The 20,125-nt window shown below is 34.0% G+C and overlaps 1 protein-coding gene across 1 annotated transcript; it reads right to left on the reverse strand.

Annotated features, from left to right (window-relative positions):
• Positions 1-9,695: 9,695 nt before the first annotated feature.
• LOC132642670 (protein SMALL AUXIN UP-REGULATED RNA 51-like) lies at positions 9,696-10,959 on the reverse strand. Its single transcript, XM_060359746.1, has one exon. It carries the CDS (start codon positions 10,611-10,613, stop codon positions 10,131-10,133), a length of 483 nt encoding a protein of 160 aa, XP_060215729.1. The 5' UTR covers positions 10,614-10,959; the 3' UTR covers positions 9,696-10,130.
• Between the last annotated feature and the right edge of the window lie 9,166 nt (positions 10,960-20,125).

A 20,125-nucleotide genomic window follows, 5' to 3' on the forward strand; every position in this document is an offset into this window, starting at 1 on the left:
ATTTAAAATACTTATATATACACGAAGCATGGGTTTTGTGCTCTGTATCTAAAACTTTATTATATTCGTGTTTGCTACGAAAATTTATTAATACTTTTTAAAAGAGAAGACTTGTTTAAAAGAAAACTATTTTCTTCTCTTTGAGATAAAACAATAGCAAAATTTAAGCATCAGTTGATACTTTCAATTTTAATTCGATTAATTTAAAGGTGTAAAATACTTATTATTTTTTATCAAATTTTGATTTGGATAATTCTAATTCAAATTATTAAATTAATTTTACATGTTTAAAACGAAACAAAGTAGAAATTAATTTTCTATTTAAACGAAGAAATGCTATTTTTTAATTTTTGGTAAATATTCTCGGTTTAGTTCATTTTACTTGTCATGTTGTCTTTTGCATGTTTTTTTAAGGAAACGTGAATTAGAATTATAATTTGACTAATTTACTTTATTCATTATTTGACCTCTATTTGATATTAATCTCTTTTCACATTTATTAGAGTAAGAATAAAAATGAAAAAGTAATTAAATTCTATCTTATTTTAAAATATAAATATTTTAAGTATATTTATTTTAGTAATCATAACAAATAAATGACATGGCGGAATAGCAAATACAACAATTAAATATCTAGATTAGATGTCAGGCTAATATAAGAAAAGAAAGGAAATTGTATGTATTTGCCTACTAAACCTTTTGAAGAAAAACAATAACATGGGGTTCATATTTTTTGTTGTGCAATAATTTTATTTGCTCCCACTAATGGATTAATACGCATGTAGCAATGAATCCACTATTATTGACTTGATGAGGATACTTTGGGAATTACATGAATATTGTTTGATTTTTAATATATGGGGTGCATGTTTTTTTTTTATCTATATAGAAGCCTTTTTTTTTAAGAGTGACTGACGACGAAGCATGGGTAAACCGATGGTTGTATATAGTAGAAAAATAGAAATATAATAAAGTATTTCTATCTACTTTTTAAAATAGTTGGTAATATAAAGTATAAAATGTCATTTTTTTGCCTTTAAATAAAAAAGTGGGTGGGACCACAAATGATTTTTTTGCCCTTAAATAAAAAAGTGGGACCAAAGGACGAACGACGATCTTGCTTATAAACCGGCTCTTCTATATAGTAGTAAATTAATATATATATTGTTCAAAACACGATTAATATAACATTGTAGTTTGTGCTCCGTATCCAAAACTTTATTATATTAGTGTTTGCTACGAATACAAAGTTGGCAAAAATTTATTAATAGACTTATTTAAAAGGAAACCATTTTCCTCTCTTTGAGATAAAACAATAGCAATATTTAAGCATCAGTTGATACTTTGAATTTTAATTCGATTAATTTAAAAGTGTAAAATATTCTATTGTTAATGTATGTAGATTGGGCCTAAACAATACTATTTTTTTATCAAATTTTGATTTGAATAATTCTAATTCAAATTATTATATTAATTTTACATGTTTAAAATGAAACAAAGTAGAGATTTGATTTTCTATTTAAATGAAGAACTACTATTTTTTAATTTTTGATAAATATTTTTTGTTTAACTCATTTTACTTGTCATGTTTTCTTTTGTACGGTTTTTTAAGGAAACATTAATTAGAATTATAATTTCACTAATTTACCTTATTAATTATTTGATCTCCATTTAATATTATTTTTTCTTTTATGACATTAATCTCTTTTCACATTTATTAGAGTAAGGAAAAAATGAAAAAGTAATTAAATTCTATCTTATTTTAATATATAAGTATTTTAAGCATGTTGCTGTACAATAATTTCATTTGCTCCCACTAATGGATTGATACGCATGTGACAATGAATCCATCATTATTGATTTAATGAGATACTTTGGAAATTACATAAATATTGTTTGATTTTTTAATATGGGATGCACTTTTGTTTTGACATTGTTTGTTTTTTTAATATGAGATTCATTTTTTTTATATTGCTTGATTTTGTTAATATGGGGTCCATTTATTTTCGTGAGTTTGGAGATGGTGGGTTCCACTTTTTTTTTTTTAAATATTGGTTGGTATTTAGTTGGGGCCCACACTTTTTAAAAATATTTATTGATGTTTAGTTGGGGCCCACACTATTTTTTTTATTTTTTTTTAGTGGTGGAAAACGGACGACGAAACATGGGTGCAAACCCATGCTTCTATATAGTTTAAATACTAGACGGCCTATGCCCGTGCTGTGCACGATTAATATAACATTGTAGTTTGTGCTCCGTATCTAAAATTTTATTCTAATTCCAATTATTAAATTAATTTTACATATTTAAAACGAAACAAAGTAGAAATTGATTTTCTATTTAAACGAAGAAATACTATTTTTTAATTTTTGGTAAATATTCTCGGTTTAACTCCTTTTACTTGTCATGTTGTCCTTTGGATGATTTTTTTAAGAAAACGTTGATTAGAATTATAATTTAACTAATTTACTTTATTCATTATTTGATCTCCATTTTATATTTTTTTTACGACATTAATCTCTTTTCACACTTATTAGAGTAAGAATAAAAATAAAAAATTAATTAAGTTCTATCTTATTTTAAAATATAAATATTTTAAGTATATTTATTTTAGTGAACATAACAAATAAATGACATGGCGGAATAAAAAATACAACAGTTTAATATCTAGATTAGATCTCAGGCTAATATAAAAAAAAAACTGTATGGTTTGACTACTTAACTTTTTGAAGGAAAGTAATTTCATTTGCTCCCACTAATGGATTGATACGCACGTGGCAATGAATCCATCATTATTGACTTAATGAGATACTTTGGAAATTACATGAATATTGTTTGATTTTTTAATATGAAGTGCACTTTTTTTTTACATTATTAATTTGCACTATTTTTATGAATATATATATATATACTATGTTCAAAACACGATTAATATAACATTGTAGTTTGTACTCCGTATTTAAAACTTTAGTATATTAGTGTTTACAACGAATACAAAGTCTGTACTTTTTTTTTGATATTATTTCTTTTTTAATATGAGGTTCACTTTTTTTTTTTGATATTGCTTGATTTTGTTAATATGGGGTCCACTTTTTTTTTTTACAGTGAGTTTGGAGATGGTGGATTCCATTTTTTTTTTTTAATATTGCTGGATGTTGTTTAGTATGAGGTCCACCCTTTATGGGGTGCACTTTTTTTTTTGGACATTATTAGTTTGTACTATTTTTATGCATATAATATATATACATCTACTATGTTCAAAACACGATTAATATAACATTGTAGTTTGTGCTCTGTATATATATATATATATATATATATATATATATATATATATTTAATATGGGGTGCACTTTTATTTTTGACATTATTAATTTGCACTATTTTTATGCATATATATATATATATATATATATATATATATATATATATATATATATATATATATATATATTAGAATTATGGGGCCCACAATTTTTTTTGCACTTTTTTTTTTACATTGTTTGTTTTTTTAATATGGGATTCACTTTTTTTTTATATATATATATATTGCTTGATGTTGTCAATATGGGATACTATGTTCAAAACACGATTAATATAACATTGTAGTTTGTGCTCCGTATTTAAAACTTTATTATATTTCTACTATTAAGAATGTTGACACCTAATTTTGGCTCGACGTGCTTAAAATTAACGTTTTGGGGGGCCCTGATTCGTTAAAGAGCACGAAATACATTTTTACACATTTTTTTACATTTTTTCAACAATTTATTGATGATTATCCTTATTTTAGGAATTTTCTCAATTTATTGTCATTTTTCAAGAATCATTATTTTACACATGTACAGCGTAATACTACCATTTTTGTGCAATTAATAATTGTTTCTTAATTTTATAGCAATACATTTTCATATCATAGATATTAATGTTTATATTTTATACTTGCGTTATTATTTATACATGCATTAGTTAACTATATTTTAATACAGTCTGACAGTGCAGAGAAAATCGGATCAAGTCAAGATTTCGTCATTTTTTTTAAAAAGGGATTAAAATAAGCATTGAGGAGACAAAATGGTGCAATCTTCTATTCTTTGGACAAAACAGGAACCATTTTGCATTATAAGAAAAGGGTGAGGTTAATTTAATTATTGGACACACACACAACACTTGAACACTCAGATTTTTTTTCCCTCTCTTTTGAAAACCCTAAACATTTTTTTTCCCTCCCCACACTTCCAACAGCCGCAGCCGCCACATCACGCCGGAGCTCCGGCGACGCACCCAACTACACCACCATCTTCCTCCCATCGCACAACCTCCTTTCGTCACCCTCACCGCCCCTCGACGCCGGAGCTCCAAGCTCCGGCGAACGTCTCCACCACCAGCCACGCTCCACCAGCCCACTACGCCCTCCGTTCTCCTAACCACAACCCCACTGCACAACTTCATCTTCCTCCATCCACCACCACCGTCGTCACTCCGCCCCTCACCATTTAGCCAGCGCCTCCACCCATTTCACCACCCTAAACCTCAACTGAAAACACTCCTATTTTTACAACTAAAACCAATCAGCAAACAAACCCCAAAACAAAACAACAAAAATCATCTTCTTTCTTCATTTTTGTTTACCAAACACCACCGCCACCCTTCAATTCTCCTAAGTTTCATTTGCACTAGAATTTAGGAGAAGAAAATCAATCAACATAGAGGAGATAAGACTTCCACAAAAAGCAAAAAGGGCAAACCAAGAAAGAGATACAAATGCTGTCCTTACCGTCCCCTCACCGAAAATTAAGCAGAAAATTGTAAGTTAATAGTAAGCAAGACTTCATCTTTGGTTTATATTTTGATATATGGTTCTACAAATATAAGCAATTGGGTTCTCAATATTATTAATTCCCTTCAGTCTCAAACTAAATTGATTTCATATGAAGCAGTAATAGCACCCAAAATTTGAACTTTATACCATTGAACCCACTAACCGTTTAAGTATTTGGGTTCAAGATTGGGTTTTTGGTGGATATTTTCATATGTCTAAGTGGTGATTTGGAAATGGCAACTCGGGTTTATGTGAAAAAACAAGGAAATGGGTACGCGAGTTTGTTTAATTTTCATATTGGGAGAAGTTTTTCTCTATGGCCGATGAAGAAATTTCCGTCGATTTCCAAGACCTTTCATGTACAAAGACGGTTTTTTTTTTATTTTAAGTTTATTCATTACTTTTTTTAATTCATCCGATAATTATTTATTCTCTTACTAACATTTTTATTAAGTCTCATGCAGGCATCCGAAGTTACTTTTGAAGATGACACTCAAAAGAAGTTCAAATAGCTTTTTAAACTCTTTATTTATATATTTTTTACATTCTTAAATTATGCAAGTATAAAATATAGTGAAACTTTACTTTTTAGGGTGCAGGTTGGTGGTATTTATTTATGATATGCTTGTGTGATTTAAATTTTATGTGTTTTAGACAAATTAACATTAGACAGTTATTATTTTTCGTAGCTAATATTCTTATAGTTATCACGTTTCGCTAGAGTTTTAATTTAGTAGCTTAGCACACTTAAGTAAATAAATAGGGTGATTTGCCTCAATATTTAGGTTTTAAAATATACTCTCATAATTAATTGATTAGGTGTACATACTTGACTAGTTAAATTAGTTAACTCACCTTGCGTGTAGAATAATTTCATGTCCGTTCCTTATACCTTTTCACATACGCAAGCTCTTAAGTTGCTGATAACCTTTTTAAATAATTTTTTATATCACATATGTTTAAATCTTTTTTTTCATTCAGAAGCAAATCGTTCATTGTTAAGTAAATACCTTTATAATATATTCATTTAAAGCTAAAATTTTTAGTCACTGTAATTGCGCACTTTATTTACTTGTAAATTATCACGTAATGCGTATTTTTATACATATGTAAATACTTACACCTTTTACTACATAAACATTCATGTTAGTTATTCTTAGTCTAAATTCTATTAATTTTTGTAAATAATAATCAAACCTTTTACACATCCCTCGTATAGTTAAATTGGTCCAGCCGGGAACCATATTTGTGGATTCTGAAGGATGCCTAACACCTTCCCTTCGGAATAATTTGAACCCTTACCTAAAATCTCTCTTATTTTCGTAGACCATGTTAAGCTGCATATATTAATAATTTATAGGTACTCTAGTATACCTTAAATGCTAGGTGGCAACTCTGTACATAATTAATTCTTTCAGAGTTCCATAAGTTGTGCTTTGTTTAGCCTTTGGTAAAAATAGGGTGCAACAAAGAAGAGCCGGTTGGGCTAAATTTTTATTTTATATATATATCGCTTGATTTTGTCAATATGGGATATTATGTTCAAAACACGATTAATATAACATTATAGTTTGTGCTCCGTATTTAAAACTTTATTATGTTAGTGTTTGCTACGAATACGCAAGTGGCAATGAATCCATCATTATTGACTTAATGAGATACTTTGGAAATTACATGAATATTGTTTGATTTTTTAATATGGGGTGCATTTTTTTTTTTTTGGACATTATTAATTTGCACTATTTTTATGCATATATATATATATATATATATTAGAATTATGGGGCCCACAATTTTTTTTGCACTTTTTTTTTGACATGGTTTATTTTTTTAATATGGGATTCACTTTTTTTTTTTTTTTTTATATATATTGTTTGATTTGTCAATATGGAATACTATGTTCAAAACACGATTAATATAACATTGTAGTTTGTACTCCGTATTTAAAACTTTATTATATTTCTACTATTAAGAAGAGCCGGTTGGGCTCACTTTTTTTTTTTTTTTTATATATCGCTTGATTTTGTCAATATGGGATACTATGTTCAAAACACGATTAATATAACATTGTAGTTTGTGCTCCGTATATATATATATATATATATATATATATATATATATATATATATATATAATATGGGGTGCACTTTTGTTTTTGACATTATTAATTTGCACTATTTTTATGCATATATATATATATACTATGTTCAAATCACGATTAATATAACATTATAGTTTATATTAGTGTTTGCTATGAATACAAAGTCTGCACTTTTTTTTTGACATTGTTTGTTGGAATGGATATATATATATATATATATATATATATATATATATATATATTATAGAATTATGGGGCCCACAATTTCCACAATTTTTTTATTATAAATTGGAAACGGACGACGAAAAGTGAGTTGCAACTCACTCTTCTATATAGTACTAATATATATATATATAATAAGTTAGAATATACTTTTTCATCAACTTATTCTTTTTTATCCTTTTATGATGTTGTTTAATTTGGTTGCCGTGTTACTAGCAAATGCCAAGTCTAATAGTAATCCTCTACCTTAATATTTATTGAAGACATAATTAAGAAATTAAAAGTTTACTTTCTAACCATTTAAATTTTTAGATGAGATGATCACACACTTTAACATGATATAATCAAAATAACCAGATGTCCTGGGTTCAAGTCTCACCACCACTCATTATTGAAGAGAATTTTCATGTGTTTGACTCATGAAAAAGAATCAGATCCGCATGCGAGGGGCGTGTTGAAAACAAAATTTAAAAAATAAAAGTGACGGTCTAAGAACGAAGTCTCAGTGCCCAGTGGAAAGACAGAAATTTCAATAACTAAATATCAACTTGACAATAAAAAGCATTTTTTTTGCGCGGATTGCCCTTCTTTTGGGTGGTCTTTAATTTTTTCTCCTCAAATTGGTGGTCTTTAATTTTTGCCCTTCACCTAATACCCCGAGGTTCTGGGTTCGAACACCAGCTCAATTAAAAAAAGAAGGAATTTCGCAAGGCAGAAGTTTGAATTCGCAAGATAGAATTTTGCCTTCAAAACTTTGCCTTAAGACAAAATTTTAAGGCCTGAAACATGCGAAACTCTGCCTTACAATATTATTTTTTTAATTTGTGACTGAACGGGAGTTCGAATTCAAAACCAAGAAATTTTAACGAAGGGCAAAAATTAAAAACCACCAATTTAATAGGCAAAAATTAAAGACCATCCGAAACAAGGCATTCCTGCAAATCGCCCAATAAAAAGCACCCCGATACACAAATGTCAAAGCTAGCTAGCTCCAACATGCATAATATTTTCACAAGATATTTTGAAAAGTTTCAATTAGCCAATGGCAATGTCCAAACCCAAAAGGAATTTATAAGTGGAAACTTCGGGGCGTGGCCGCAAGTTTAACTGCCAAAAATTTCTTCCCTAACTGTATGCTCATCTTTTAAAAATTTGTTTATTTTCTAGAAAAAAATGCAGTTTTCTTGGTCCAAACTCCAAAGTGAGCAAGATTTGTCATTCGAGCTCTTTTCTTGAAAACGAGTATTTAACTAGTTACCTATGTTTATAATCAAATTCAGGAACATATTTTTTCACGTAAGGTTATCATGTTATGTTTCTGCGCTTAACAATTACTGTATTACTTAATTCATTTGCTGAAATGTTTGGCTTTGACAGCCATTTCTTTTGTTCATCCCACACATCTCAATCTAGTTTCAGTTCCCGGTTTTTCATCTCAATTTAATGACTTGGAAGAGAGGGATCAGTTGATTAAGGGTGTTAGTAACTGGTTTCTAAATTGTTTTTTAAAACTTGTTGAATTTTTTTAATATAATACAGGACTTGAACTAAAGCTACTAGATTCGATCGAATCCGTACATCTACTTTTAGTCCGCTCTCCTGCTTAAACATTATTACTAATTTCTAGTACTCAATAGTTTCATCAAAACAATCTTCAATTTACTAATATTATTACTAATGTATCTTTAATATATATTATTGTTAAAAAATATTTTTCGCTTACCAAACACAGAAACCATTTTGCACGAATTTCTTTTGTCGTGGAAAATGACTTCCATCAAATCCAGCGCATCCGACGTCTTGATTACGTATTTTGTCACAAGATATGTATCAACCCCATTGCAATAGAATAACTAACAAAATCCCCCATACTTGCCAATTTTATATGGGAAATAGGAAATGATTATCATTATATGAACAATACACAAAAATAAATAAACAAATAACTAAGATGCCTGATTAGTTAGGGTGACGTGGTGTCTATCTACTCTGCTTGCAAATTGCAACCATACAAGAACGAAAATATACTAACAAATCACAATTACTCTGTAATTAGACATTGCTAATCACCAGGTCATTCCCTTAACCTCAGTTTTGTTGTATTGGAGATAATTATGTCCTAAATGGTGTAACAGAGCTCTTATTTTTGGATGAATAATTTTTAGAACGGAATGCAAGAAAGTAGGACTTCATTACGCTGTTTAAAATACACAAATGTTCTCTGCCATGCTTTCGCAAAAGCGTATGTTTAACGACCAAAATCCAAACATTTTTAATTGCAAAAGATTAGTACTAGCTAGTAAGAGATGACAAATATGTAGAGGAAATCAACATTTTATTTGATTGACTGTTAAGAAGGAAAAAGTTTCATAGACTGTATTGAAAGAATAACAAAGATTTCGAGTCTTGAGTATGAAAAAAATCATTTTAGGGAGCATTTTTCTCTTATATGGGCCTTATGTGGCATCAAACAGAATTAGTTGAGGCCCCCCCAAATACGGGTAATGAAGAAGGAAAAAAAAAAAAAAGAACCAACAAATCGAAGGAAAGTACTAAAACTGGCAACATTATATTATGATTCAAACACCGCAGACTTAAAATACACCAATCAAAATACAAAAACCACACAACTACTGTTTCTGCATGGCAGCATATACAGTCCAGCATGCCCATCTGCCTAGAACAACTGCAAATTTTACAGAAGACGACGGTAATAAAAGAAGTTCTAGCAGGAACCAAAAGCTCTTTGCAAAAACTTAAAAACAAAGGAACTAAATAGTCGTCATAAAACCCACTACTCATCATATCTTTTTCACCTTGCTGGTTGATTAATTGAATTAATTTCTCATACGATTACTCAAGTAATAGTTATTATCTCAGAAAGTCACCTTTTTTGTCGAAGAAAATTGAAATCAAGAAGAACTGTGACTTTGTGATATAGTAATTGCTAATTGAGTGACCATTGAGAAATCAACCCTCAATTAATTAGAAGGAAAACTTATTGAAAGCAGATGTTGTAGGACTAAGAAGGCGATAATAGGAGTCATGAGTCTTCGCAGCAAAGCTGCAACCGCTACGATGATCAAGCTCATCAGAGTCGTCCATCTCCATCAAAAGCTTTTCAAATATGTCAACATCACAAGGGAGAAACAAAGGACCTTCACTACTGTAACCAAACTCTGACTCAGCTTCTTCAAGCAACATCCTAAACAGTGGATGATTCAAATATTTTGTTCTGATTACAAATCTCTGTCTCTGATGTCCTACATAGACAGAAAAACAACCTTCGGGAACAACTCGATTTTTTTTCCCTGTCCCTGTACTAAGGCCTTCTGTCCATGACTTACTTTTGATGCTTGGTGAATGTTGATTATTTTTCCGACCAAAACTTCCAAAAGATGTGCATCGCTTCCATGTTTTGGTGATTAATCCTTTCTTTGATTTCCCACATAACTTGTCAAACTCCATCTTTTTTCTTAATACTGTACTACAGAAATTATTATATACTAATAGGAGAGAAAATTAAGCATGTAGAAGCTAGCTCTAGGGTTTAGTAATCTAACCTCTGTCATAAACCAAGTAAAACATGACTTTCATTCTTGGCCTCATGGTATTGCTCATGTTTACACAAATGAGATATGTTCATACAAGAAGGTTATATAATAATTTACTGCAAATTTGGAACATCCGAGAAAAGAAAGGAAAAGGTACTACTACTACTCATGACTGTTTAAGAAACACTCATTAAGGTATTAGGAGTGGAGAACGAGAATTTCTAGCAAAGATATGATATAAGCCTCTTGGCTCACAAGCTTTATATATACGAATTAAGGCCAACCAACTTTGAAATATAAAAAGTGAGATTACGTGGTGTGCTATTTAATTTCCTTCCTTTTTGTAGTTTCTTAAATTACCAATTGAAGCACCTAAAATTATGATCTAGTGATTAGTGAAGTGGGATGAAAATCAAAAGAGATTATTGTTTTAATAAAAAAAGATGGCTAAGTAATTTTTTTTCTATTTGTTTAATCCTTAAAATACAAAATTCGTGTTCAGTGCTAATAAAAAGTAGCACGTATTTGGTGAAATAGTTAAAAGTGAGCACAAATTAATCATAACACCAACACGATGGAAAAAATAAAGCAAATTAAAACTCATTGTCAACGCTTGGATGTGTTACCTACGTCCTATCTTGGTTTTTTTTTTTTTTTTTGTAAGGTGGGTATACGATGACACAAAGAGACTAGTTTCGTAGAACGTTAAATCATGAGCAAGTTGACAAAGAGACACATTTGACTATTTGAGTGAGACTTTGGATCGTGTCTTGCTATATATGGCTGGGTTTAAAAAAAATCCTAACGAGAGTTCACGGCACTTTCTTATCATTTTTCGTCAGTTATCGTCACCACCAATAAACACTAGTGAGCCAGGTGTAAAATCGATAACAATTCGGGATAGAATTTGCGGAAATGATTAAAAAAATATATACACATAAATTCTTAAACAGTTAGAAATAGAATAAAAATGCTATCAGTTTGATTTTTGATCCAAAATTTCCCCCGAACTATTAGAAATACAATAACTCGGGCGTTAGCAAACTGGTCTAATTATGCCTCTATTCAGCTGACAGACCTTTAGGTCTCTCATGTATCTCCTTTAAAACTTATTTCATGGGAGAAGGTCCAAACTCCAAATATACCTTTGTACTATATGATTTAGAGCAAACTTTTAAAAAGTGACCTATTTATACCATGTTATTACACAAATTGCTCAGATATCCCTTTTAAACTAATCAAATAGTTGAGTTGCACGCAAATTGGCTATTAGAGTTGTGAATTAAGTCATATATCAAATAACTTATGCGAATATGTGAATTAATTTGGTTGCTACTTCATCAATTTTCATTTGTACTAATCGAAAATGTCGATTTGCTACGACTCGACTATTTCATGAGTACCTGCTATCTTCCACCAGTACAAGTATCAAATAACTCTGTCCTCCCAAAACTAGACAGATAGATGGAAAGAAAATTACCTCTTTTTTTTTTCTTTGTTGAGATTTGAATCTGGCTTTCTTTGTATTTTTGTTCCATTTTATTAGGAGTAACAAGTAGGTCATATGCTCTAATTGTCTATGGAGAAGAAAAGTCAAATATAGAAAAAGGTACATCTTTCCTACGAAGGAGAAAACACAATAAATAAGAAATAAGTGGGAAAAACTTTTTTTACAGGCGAAGTCCGTTTTAGCAAAGAAATAAATTTTAAAAGGGTATACATGACACCTGCAGGTCCATTAACAGCCTAGGAGCATAATTGGACCAGTTTGCTAATGCCCCAAGGCTTTTTTTCTTGTTTCTAATAGTTTTGGGTATTTTGGACCAAAACCAATTGGAGAAATTTTTAATTCTATTTCCAATAGTACAGAAATATTTTCGCCCTATTCCGTAGAATTTGGGATTATCCAATCAAATGTTTGGTTGGAATTTTTGTTCCTGGTATAAATAATTTCGAAATAATTTATACGATAATTATGGTGCTAGTTATATCAATTCAATGTGGGATTATAATCTTGATATAAAACAATCCAAGTGACTTTTTCCAAAGCTCTCCTCTCAAAATTCTTTAAGAAGATCAATGCTAATATTGAAAATAAATGTCTATCCAAGTTTCAAATTTCTTTATTGTAAACTAAGCACATCTTTTATATTATACTCCTTATATTTCATTTTTAATCCAATAAATAAAAAAAATTCAAAAATAAATATATCAATAGATTTTTTTTTTTTGACAAGAGATCTCGCAGTCGCTACCCTTCGGGTGCGCACAAGATAAACCTTGCTCCTGTATAATAGCCACAAATCTTGTTACAAACCAAAAGGCCCATAAAAGGATGCTTAAGAGGGTTTCCTTAACTTGTCCGTAAAGAAGTAGAAGACAAGTTGGAAATAGAAATGAAGTAAGACCTTATTTGTTTTCATTAAGATTAAGACGTTTGAATCTTAATGCACATCTGAATGATTAAGATGTTGTCTCTAGATCTGAACACTTAATGATTAAGATTGTTTGTTTGTCAACATCTGAATGTGCATAATGTATTTATTTAAACATAATAAATATACAATTCAAACGAAAAAGTAATTAACGTTAGAAAATAAATTCATAAAATAAAATTATTATTTGATAAAAAATGAAAATTTATGTTCGCTAGTAATGGTGGAGATGCTTTATAATGGTGGTGGCGATAGTTGTGATGGTGGCGGTTAGTAGTGGTAGAGTTGGTTGATGTTAGTAATTGACGGCGTTGGTGGTGGTGGCTAAAGAATGTGTGGTGGTTGACGATGGTATTGGTGGTAATTGGCAGTGGTACTAGTTATGATGGTAGAGGTGGTTGGTAGTAAGGATTGGCCGCAGTAGCTGGTACTAGTGGCGGCGACGGTGATGAAGACGGTGGGGGGTGGTGACGACGACATCGGTGACTGTTAATATTATTATAATAAGGGAAATGGTAGGTCTGGTAGCGACCAACAATGGTGATTGTCAGCAGTGGTGGTTATCATAGACGGTTCAGGGTGGTGGTTGGTGATTGGCGCCAGTGGTAGCAGTTGACAATGATGGTGATTGTGATGACAAAGGTGATGTCACGACCCAAACCGATGAGTCGTGACACGAGTGTCTGATCTCGAGTGAACAAACACCTCTACCGCTGAGCCTGGGCAGCTACCAATTTAGTCAATAACTGTACAACATCCCGCACATCCTGGCCCAGTGCAGTTGGCTGAGGAACATGGGCAGGTGCTTGAGGCGGGGTATGTGAAGTCTGAGATGGGCTCTCACTCTGAATTTCATCCTGAGTCCTAGTAGCCCGCTGGGTACGGCTAGTGGCCTCACCAGACACTCTCTTACCTTTCTGGGCAACTGTATCTTTCTTGCTAGGCATCGTTGAAATCAGAACAAATCATTAGAAGGCGAATTCTTAACATATGGCTCTATCGCATGATCTAAGAGAGAAGGAATGATAAATTTCCTAAATGCCCTGCAGCCTCTTGTTTATAAGTGTGGTGCATAACACACCCATAATTAAGACTCTACTAGACACGGTCTGTAGACAACCCTAGGACGGAACTGCTCTGATACCACTTCTGTCACGACCCAAACCGATAAGTGGTGACATGAGTGTCTGATCTCTGGTGACCAAACACCCCCGTACTTATATCTGAACATCAAGGGCCCATAAGTGACTTAGACTGATCTCAAACTGCCTCATAAAGGGGTGACATAATGAACTCTGTACATTTACATACATACATACAAACTGAAGGAGCAGTGCAAGCCGACTAGGCCACTACCTATACAGTACACAAAAGAATAGGAGCCGACAAGGGTACATTATCTGACATACACATACATCTGTCTACAGACCTCTAGTGGAGTAGAAAACTGTAGAAAGAACGGGACAGGGCCCCTTCATACCTACTGAGTAAAGGTCCTACTGAGCGGGACCACATGTCTGTCTACCTGTACCTGCGGGCATGAACGCAGTCCCCCAAGTAATAGGGGAGTCAGTACGGACGATGTACTGAATATGTAAGGCATAAGAGTAACATAAGTATAATCATAAGAATCATGAAGGGAATCTGAAACTCAAAGCTAAACTGACTGTCTGCGTAGATTTGTATAACCAAGTATCTGTATAACTGACAATGCCTCTGTGGACGCACAATCGGCGTGCCCTCAATGATAATTATGCTCATGTATATAAATATAGGCTATAGTGCCGAGGAACATTCAGCCCGATCCATATGTCATATAAAAATGCCGAGAAACGTACGGCCCGTTCCATATATCATATAATAATGCCGAGAAACGTACGACCCGATCCATATATTATCATTAAGGTGCACCAGCTGATGAGGTGGTAATGCGTGTATAACGCCTATCCCTTTCCCCATACTCCATATACATATAATACACGCATATATAACGCCTTCTGGTCATGGGTCAATATGCATGTGTATATGAATGCAATGCATAACCGAAGTGTGTACATAGAACTCTCGGAGTGACACAAGGTCATATTACCCCCGATGGACAACCTTTGAGCTAACATTGTCAATATAAGTAGTCTCAGGACCCATGAACAGAAGGAACAATCGTACGGGGTATAGGAACATCAAAGACTGAAGTACTCTTAGTGCGTCTAAGAGTAGAGTAATATAGAAGCTCGTTCAATCACTTGTTGGCTCATAACATAGAATCATGCCAAAATAAGAAGGAATAGCCTTAACATACCTTAAAGTCTCCTTAATCGTTTAACGTTCTCCTTCCACGTTCACAAGATCTACATTAAAAAGGATCATACTAAGGTTAAGTCTTAAAGGCACTCTTAAGTTCAAACTAGAATAATTCATGAGCTAGAGAAAATTAGGCAGCATTTCCTATGTTTTATGGACTTCCATCATATCATAAAATAGCTCCCAATCAACAATGACATTATCATCAATTTCGTAATTAAAAGACTTCATTACATGCTCAAAACTCTTTTTCATAACCAACACACAACAACAATTTCAATACAACTCTATATACACTCGTATACCACACTTCCTCATCATCATTACTACCATTCTTAGCAAGATTATACCTCAAGTACTTCAACAATTATGACTCAAGCCAATTTACTACTCATAGCATCATCAAACCCACATTTAAACTTCTTCTTTTGCTTTTTTCCCCTCAATCAAGTTATTCACAATTAGACATTCTTAATAATATGGAAACATGTATGAAAACTCATCTTAATCACATAGGAGTAAGCTTGGAATCAAATCATTCACTTGAGTGAAACCCCAACTTCAATACCAAAGAAAATATTGAGTTCTGCAAACCCTAGTGAGCTTTCCAACACTTGGATTATTTGATTCTTGCTATTTGATCTCTAATCTCCTTTGGGTTTATGGAGAATAAGTTTGAGAGAAGGTTCTAAGGCTTTTAAGACTTGGGGAAATGTTGGAAATAAATTAAATGAACATGGGTCATCTATATATGGAAAGAGAAAAAATCTGGAAAAAAAGACCCGACCCGATTATACGGACACTTATATGGTCCGTATAACTTTATACGGTCCGTATAAGTAGTCGTATAATCCCACCAGAGATTGAACCTTCTCTGGAATGTTATACAGACTATTATTTGGACCGTATAAGTGGTCGTATAACCCAACATTTACGAAACTTTCTGGCATTGTTTCGTTTAGCCTCCAATCCTTATGGAACCTTATTGACACTTATGTAATACTTCATTAACCTTCTAAGGGGACTCATAACTCTCTCTCAAGGTGATTCTAGGCAATTTATAGCTCAAATGATACGAAATTTCCCAAAACATGGCTCAACCTTAACTTTCTCCGACAAACTTACTTCTTTAGCCTCAAATGCCTTTGGAATCTTAATTAGAATTATCAAACATCCTTCTTCACCTTACAAGGGCTTCGTGCCCATTTAAGTTACATTGGCATGTTCATAATGCGAGCAACACTAAATTCCAAGGTGTAACATTCTTCCCCCCTTAGAAACATTCGTTCTCGAATGTTAGACTCTTGGGAATTCTACAAAAAACTTCGCCAGAGTTTCCCTTGTAATATGGCACTACTATCCTGTCGTAGCAACCCAAAATATATTGTCTCACAGGGCTACAACAACAACATCAATAATCATGGCCATACACGACCAAGTAAGCATCAAAGAAAGCATTACATACCTGGAGAAAATGGTGTCTCTGCCTAAGTCTCCTCTGGAGGTGGAAATAAATGTGGATACTTAAGCTTCATGTCTTCTTCCGCTTCCCACGTCATTTTCTCCCTGTTATTATTTCTCCACAAGACTTTAACTGAAGCTAAATCTTTGGTTCTGAGTCTCCGTACTTGCCTATATAAAATGGCAATAGGAGCTTCTTTGTAGGATAGTTGCTCGGTGACTTGAACATCCTCTATAGGTATAATTATGGAAGGATCCCCAATGCACTTGCGAAGCATCGACACATGAAAGACCGTATGCACAGACTCCAACGCAGAAGGTAGCTTTAACTCATATGCCACCTTACCCACTGTACGAATAATTCTGTATGGCCCGATGTACCGAGGGATCAACTTACCTTTCTTGCCAAATCTCATCACTCCCTTCATAGGTGAAATTTTCAGGAAAACCCAATTGCCTACCAATAAACTTCCTTGAGATCATGATACATCTTTGTTGAGCCTGGATGGATAGAATAGCGAGAATAATGGGGGGCTTCCCCCATGACTTGCTGACGAAGGCCTGCAACATTAGGGACGCATAATCTACCTCGATACCTGAGCACTCCATCTCCTGTAATCACGAAAGGTGTCTTTTCTTTCTGAGGCGTTGTATCCCGATAATGGATTAGTACAAGATCCTCGTACTGATGCTCCTTTATCTTTGCCACCAAAGATGACATCGCTGTATCCTGAACTGTAACTCCTGTCTCACCCGAGTCTATCAACCGAACCCCAAGTCTAGCTAATCGGCGAACTTTATGGACCATCTTTCTTTGCTCCGGCTGCACATCGGTTAGACTACCCATGGATTTGCGACTAAGAGCATCTGCTACTATATTTGCCTTCCCAGGATGGTACAAAATGTCAACATCATAATCCTTTAGTAAGTCTAGCCATCGCCTCTGACGTAAATTCAAGTCCTTCTGCTTAAAGATATATTGGAGGATCTTGTGATCAGCATAGATATCAATATGGGCACCGTATAAATAATGTCTCCACAACTTCAAATATTGGATCACCGCAGCAACTCAAGATCATGAGTTAGATAATTATTCTCGTGCTTCTTCAACTGCCTAGACGCATAAACAATAACCTTATCGTGCTGCATCAATACACATCCCAAACCAATACCCGAAGCATCACAGTATATCACATAGCCATCTGTTCCTTCTGGAAGAGTCAAGACGGGGGCTGAGGTCAACTTATCCTTCAATATCTGAAAACTCCGTTCACATGCATCTGCCCACTGGAACCTAGCTGATTTTTGAGTCAGCTTGGTCTATGGGACTGAAAAGGAAGAAAATCCTTCTACGAACCTTCTATAATAACCAGCCAGACCCAAGAAACTATGTATCTCCGTTGGTGTCGTGGGCCTTGGCCAATTCTTTACAACCTCAATCTTTTGAGTATCCACTCTAACGCCTTCATCTGAAATAATGTGGCCAAGAAAAGCCACAGAGTTCAACCAAAACTCACACTTGGAGAACTTAGCATACAACTCTCTGTCTCGAAGGATTCTAAGCACTGCTCGTAAATATTCTGCATGATCCACCTCTGACGGCGAATAAACTAGAATATTATCTATAAACACAATCACGAACATATCTAGGAAAGGCTTGAATACGCGATTCATCAAGTCCAAGAACACAGCTGGAGAATTAGTTAACCCGAACGACATAACACGGAACTCATAGTGCCCATATCTAGTCCGGAATGCCGTCTTTGAAATGTCTTCCTCCTTCACACTAACCTGATGATACCCCGATCTCAAGTCTATTTTCGATAAATATTTGGCACCTCGTAGCTGATAAAAAAGGTCATCAATTCTCGAAAGCGGATACTTATTCTTCACAGTCACTTTATTCAATTGCCTATAGTCAATACACATTCGTAAGGAGCCATTCTTCTTTCTTACAAATAATACCGGTGCTCCCCATGGCGATGTACTGGGCTTGGTAAAACTCTTCTCAACTAAATCCCTCAACTGCTCCTTTAATTCTTTCAACTCCACAGGTGCCATCCTATAATGAGGAATAGATATTGGCTGAGTATCTGGCAATAGATCAATGATAAAATCAGTCTCTCGCTCCGGCGGAATGCCTGGAAGCTCATCTGGAAACACCTCTGGGAACTTATTAACCACAGGGACAGACTGAAGGGTCGGTAACTCTGCTTGTACATCCTGAACCTGAACCAAGTGATAAATGTACCCCTTTCTAATCATCTTCCTTGCCTTAAGGTAGGAAATAAACATACCCCTCGGCGAAGCAGCCTTGCCCTTCCACTCAAGGACTGGCGCACCCGAAAACTGAAATCGAACTACCTTCGTTCTGTAATCAATATTAGTGTAACATGAAGCCAACCAATCCATACCCATGATCATATCGAAATCAATCATGTCTAACTCAATTAAATCTGCTGAAGTACGGTGATTACAAACTATCACTACACAGCCTCGGTATATCCGCCTAGCTATAACTGGATCACTGACTGGTGTCGACACCTCAAACAGTTTAATCGATTCAGGTTCTATCCCAAATTTACCAGCGACAAATGGAGTAACATATAATAAAGTGGAACCTGGGTCAATCAGTGCATACACATCATAAGAGGAGACTGATAATATACATGTGATGACATCAAGAGACGACTCACGATCCTGCCTATCGGCTAGTGCATCTACGCGATGCTGAGGACCGCTCGAGCTGGATGCTCCAGTCCTCCCTCTACCTCGTCCTGTTGGTGTCTAGAAAGCTTTCCCTAAAGGGCGTATTGCAGAAGAAGAACCAGCCATAGACTCTGTAGGCTGAACCATACCCCCACTCCTTCTCGTCGGACACTGCCGCATCCTATGACCTGGCTAGCCATAAGCATAACAAATATTTGATCCCACCTGACACTGACCTACGTGTAACTTGCCACACTGGGCACACCGCGGCAAAGGGGGTCTCATCTGGCCTGACTCCGATCTATGATGAAGAACCGAAGCCCTAGAACTCTGACCCACTCCGGAATAAAAAGACCAATCAAATCTCAGACTTGAAAATCGCGAAGGTGTACTCCCTGCCGAATGGAATGGATATCAGGGATACTGATGTCTCCTCCCCTGGACTCAACCCCGGTATCCAAAAATCTGGCCCTCTTGCCATAGCCCTAGTCACGGTTACGCTCTGTCCTCCGCTGACGCT

The sequence above is a fragment of the Lycium barbarum genome, chromosome 5 (assembly GCF_019175385.1).
Source record: "Lycium barbarum isolate Lr01 chromosome 5, ASM1917538v2, whole genome shotgun sequence".
NCBI lineage: Eukaryota > Viridiplantae > Streptophyta > Magnoliopsida > Solanales > Solanaceae > Lycium > Lycium barbarum.